Source organism: Condylura cristata, unplaced genomic scaffold, assembly GCF_000260355.1.
Source record: "Condylura cristata isolate star-nosed mole 26May11 unplaced genomic scaffold, ConCri1.0 scaffold00031, whole genome shotgun sequence".
Classification (NCBI taxonomy): Eukaryota; Metazoa; Chordata; class Mammalia; order Eulipotyphla; family Talpidae; genus Condylura; species Condylura cristata.
In genome coordinates this window covers 17,004,911-17,009,564 of record NW_004567132.1, presented here as the reverse complement: position 1 = coordinate 17,009,564, position 4,654 = coordinate 17,004,911, and the positions used below count along the sequence as shown (strand labels likewise).

The following is a 4,654-nucleotide window of genomic DNA, read 5'->3' as shown; positions in this document are numbered from 1 at the left end:
TTTTTTAATTATATAAATTAGATATATTTTAAGTATACAAGTAAGTGGTATCTAATGTCAGCTTGTAATTAGTATTTTTAAAATATAGATACAGGAAAATTTGGCCTACATATTCATACCTATCTACCTATTTATTTTTTACATTAATTTTTAGGCAGTGGCTTTCTCATCCAGAAATTACATGACAGTTTAACCTGTATTTCCTAGTTGTAATTTTGGTTTGCATTTTTATTTTATTGGCACGTTTATCCTTCAGTCCATCTAGAATTTATACATATATATATAAATAAGTCATCATATAACTAGCACTCAGTTAGCCCTATGTTATTTTTGTTAGAAAAAATTTTAATATCTAACCAGGGAATATGTTGGATAATATGTTTTATAGGATGCTGAGTTTTTAAAAAGATTTATTTATTTATTTATGCATACAGAACTGGGAGACAGGCCAGAGATACAAGGCCACAAGTGTGGTGAGAAGACTCACCAGAGACAGAGTGGGGAGCAGAACAGGTAGATCAAAGAAGTACACTGCTGAGGGGAGCAGGAGATCAGAAGAGGTCTGATGTGCCATGTGGTCACCTCTGGGGCAGGGATCGAACTCATTGAAGTGGCTTTATCTTCTTAGTGCTGTGCTTTAACCTGAGGCGCTGTGCCACCAGGGAGGGTCAGGATGTTGATATTTTAAAAAATACAACGGGGCCCTCCCTGGTGGCTTATGGGTTAGGACGCAGCATGGCAAGCTAGCCGTTTCAGCTTCAGTTCGAGTTCAATCCCTGCCTGCCCCGGAGGTGACCACATGGAGCAGCAGACCTCTCCTGACCCGCCTGCTGCTCAGCAGTGTACTTCGTCAATCTGACTGTTCTACTCCCTACTCTATCGTGAATTTTCTCACTGCCCCCCGCACCTCTGGCCTGTACCCCAGTTTTGTATGCATAAATAAATCAATCTTATTTTAAAAACTGTCGTTTTCAAAAGACTTTTCCTTCCTGCTGGACTAATTGAGAAAGCTTTCTCCAAGCTCGTAGTTACCTCTATGTTACATTTCAGTTTCCTGCCTAGATAGTCTTCCTTTGCATTCCTTTCCCACAGAGGCAGGAGAGGCAGGCCAGAGACCGAGGGGTGACCCGATCCAAAGCAGAGAAGGCGAGGCCGCCTACGGTCCCGGTGCCGCAGGTGGACATTGTGCCTGGGCGACTCAACGAGGCGGAGTGGATGGCACTCATGGCTCTTGAGGAGGGCGAAGATGTGGTGGTGGACATCTTGGACGAGTTGTTGACTCGAGTCATGGACTCTGCCTTTAAAGTCTACCTGACACGGCAGGTGCGCCTGGACTCGGATCTTTCAGACCCCTCTCCCTCTCTTCCCCAACCCTCTCTGCTGGGCTGAGACTCTTCTCTCGCCTCTGCAGTGCATTCCGTTCACAATCAACCAGGCTAGGGAGGCCATGCTGCAGATCATCGAGTGGCGCTTCTTGAGCCGGGACGAGGGAGAATTTGCAGTGGCCGAGGACCCTACGTGGGCTGAGGACGAGGAGCCCTCTGCGTGCATGACCGACGCCTGGGCCCAAGGATCCGTGCCGGTGCTGCACGCACCGACCTCGCGGCGACTGGAGGAGACTTCCCAAAGCGAAGTAAGCTGCCCCCAGCTCCCTCCACACTGCCCAGCCGGGCCGCGGTCTGTTTGCCCCTGGATTTCTCCGGACGCCTCCACCTTAGCTCCTTTTTCCTTTCTGTCATCTCGCTATTCACTCCTTTGCATTTCCCCAGGACCAAGGGAGCGTAGACCACCTCTCTTTAGCAAGATCGTGGATGGGTAGAGACTCATCAGAGAGTTTCCCCAAGCTGACAATCGATCCGGGCCCTCCACCCACCCCGGAGCTGTTTCAGGAGGCAGAGCCCGGAGGTTCTTTAGAAGAACCGGACGTACTAGCCAAAGATCTCCAGCCCTCCGACACGTCTTTGATCGCGACGCTCCCACAGTCCGCGGAGCCGACTCCCGCTGGCAGTCCCCAGCCTTCTCGGGACCTGTCCCACCCAGCCAGCCCCCAGACCTCCGCCACGAGGGCACAGCCCCGCAGTTCCCAGTTCTCACTCAAGGACCTGTATTTTTGCGCACCCGGGACAGACGCCACTGAGGACCTGCAAGAGCCCAAGAAGGAGCAGGTGCTGGGTGTTGCCTCCCGCGTGTCAGCGTCCTGCCCGTCTGCGGGCAGCCCCATAGCCCTGAGCCCCGGGGGGTCCTTCTCGCAGCCTTGGCCGCCGAGCGCCGACCAGCCCCGGCGCGGGCTTCACAGAGTGGGTCGCAAAGCGGCCTTGGCGCGCCTGGACCCCGCGCGGCTGCCGCGCCACTGGGTGCGCCCACTGTCTGAGATTCTGGTTCCAGATTCCGAGGTGCGCGCTCTGGAAGCTTCCCGCGGGCGCCAGCGGAGCGGGAGGGCCGAAACCCCCGCTGAGCCTCAAACTCTAGTCTCCAGCGCCCGCACATCCCCCAAAGTTTTCTCCCAGGTCCCGCCCCGCGTTCCTTTCTGTACCTTAGACCGCGGTCCAAAACGCCAGTTGTCCACTTCAAGCTTAGGTCTACCGTCACCAGGTTTCGGGTCCAAATTCCCCTTCCCCAGCCCCGGGCTCCGCTTTCTTGCCACACACCCAGTGCTCTCTGACAGGGTTCGAAGCTCCAGCCCCAAACTGTGGCCAGGTGCCGAGTGGCCTAGTGGCTTGGAGGGGGAGGCTGAGTTGCTGGGTGAGCTGTGGGCAGGCCGCACCCACATACCTCAGCAGGGCCTGGACTCCGGACACCAGGAGGACCAGAATCCTCACAGGTGGCCTCATCCTGCACCTCCAATGCTCGAGGCCACGTCTCAGGTGATGTGGAAGCCCCTGCTGCTGCCAGAATCAATGAAGCTAGCTCCTGGTGTGAGCTTGTGGGACCCGACCACTAATGTACTGCTCAACTCTGCTGAACCCCAGCATGAGGGCAAAGAGGGCAGTGCCCCTGATCCCAGTGAGCAGCACCCCATCCAGACAGTTGCCCCAAAGCCCCAGGTGACCGTGGAACAGATAATGAGGGACTCAACCCCCAGAGTGTGGTCACTGCCCCCCAAGCACCTGCCCCATTCTGAGCCTTGAACGTCAGGCCATGGGGACCCCACCTTCCTTCTGCCTTGCTAGAAATAAACTGAGTTGCCTTAAGAAGTGGCTTGATGTCTCTTGTCAGTTTTTCTAAGTGTGTCTACTCTTACTGAACCATAAAGGAGATGTCCTGCAGGCCAAAAGATAGATATTGACTACAGAGAATAGTGCCATTACCACCCTCAGGAGAACCTGCTTTAGGCCAAGGCTGTTCCCCAGAAGTGGCATTCTGGCATTCTTGAGAACCACCCTCTACACCACAAAGGAGCAGACTTAAAGGGCTGCCTGTGGAGTCTGGGGAAGAGAACAGCTCTGCTTTAGCACAAAGTCATCCAAAAATGTTTCCTTATGACAACATGTGGTGCCGGGGGTTGGGGGGGGTAGGATAAGAATCCAGGTGCAGCACAATGAGAAGCCTAGGGTCAGGGACTGTATGTTCTGCACATGGACTCTGAGTAATCCTTTTCCCTCCCTCCGCCAGCCAGACGTCATAACAAAATTGGCACTCTCTGTAAGGAACCCAGTGTGACTGGGAGACTGGGTTCAAAGGGAAGGAGACCAATTTCATTCCCCCTGGTAAAGTCTGCAAAGGACTAGCCTGGCAAGACTGCTGGAAGGCCAAGTTAGGTATTTTACCTAGAGGCTCTTTTCTTTTCTCTGTGCTTGTTCAATTGAGTTTGCTTTTACATTTACAGGTGAAGAGAAACAGCACAAATTACAATTACAGAGTCTTTTAAAAGTGGGAGGATGCAAAGTAACCAAAAGCTAGCTTGACAAATGACTTCTAGTCATTAGACAACATTGTTCTCAATGCTCAAAAGTAGAGAGTTTAGATTGGGAAGACTGGAAAAAGATGGGGCAGTGGCTAAGGCAATCAGCTGGACCTGTAAGTGTCTCATCTTGCCACATAGAATCTCTGCCGATTAGCACTGAGACCCATTCAAGAGGATAAAAAGATATTACATCCAAATGGGCATTCTGCCCCAATTCTGTTCTCTTTCTTCACTTCCTCCTCCATCTCCACCAAATTTTGAGCCCCTCATAGAAATATATTTCCATGAAGGATGATAATCAGAAAGAGAAATTTTATTTGAGGAGGCCAGTGTTGCCAACATAAAAGTTTGCCATTTGCTGTTTTTAAAGAATTTTGAAAAAATATTCTGACAATAGTATTCAAAATTATTTACAAAATAAATTATTGAAGTTATAGAAAATGGCTATGAAATGACTGCATGGGATTGGAAAGTTCTTATCAAAACAGTACTAACCACTGCTCAGTATAGTGTCTGGCTTCAGGATCTTTCACCACGGTTAGAAAAAACTCCACTGCAGTTGGATGGTGGGGCAAAGGTAGGGGACCTTTGCTCCAGTGCTGATATCAATCCATGTCTCTGCTGCCTTCCAGCTCTCCTACCTTCCATTTTGAGGGGAACTGGACCCTTCTTTTGTCCACTCTGTGATACTGTTCTGGTCTGTTCTATGGGTAAAAAATTCTGTTTTCCTGGCCCTCCCTGGTGGTGCAG

General features: G+C 51.0%; 1 protein-coding gene across 1 annotated transcript in view; it reads left to right on the top strand.

The window, feature by feature from the left end:
* LOC101632759 (chromosome unknown open reading frame, human C2orf81) overlaps positions 1-3,217 on the top strand; it is a 5,036-nt gene extending 1,819 nt beyond the window's left edge. The window contains exons 2-4 of the mRNA XM_004691365.2: positions 1,093-1,323; positions 1,412-1,633; positions 1,770-3,217. Of these exons, the coding sequence (XP_004691422.1) occupies positions 1,093-1,323; positions 1,412-1,633; positions 1,770-3,128 (1,812 nt within the window). The 3' untranslated portion in view covers positions 3,129-3,217. The remainder of the gene's footprint in view (positions 1-1,092; positions 1,324-1,411; positions 1,634-1,769) is intronic.
* The last annotated feature ends 1,437 nt before the right edge of the window (positions 3,218-4,654 follow it).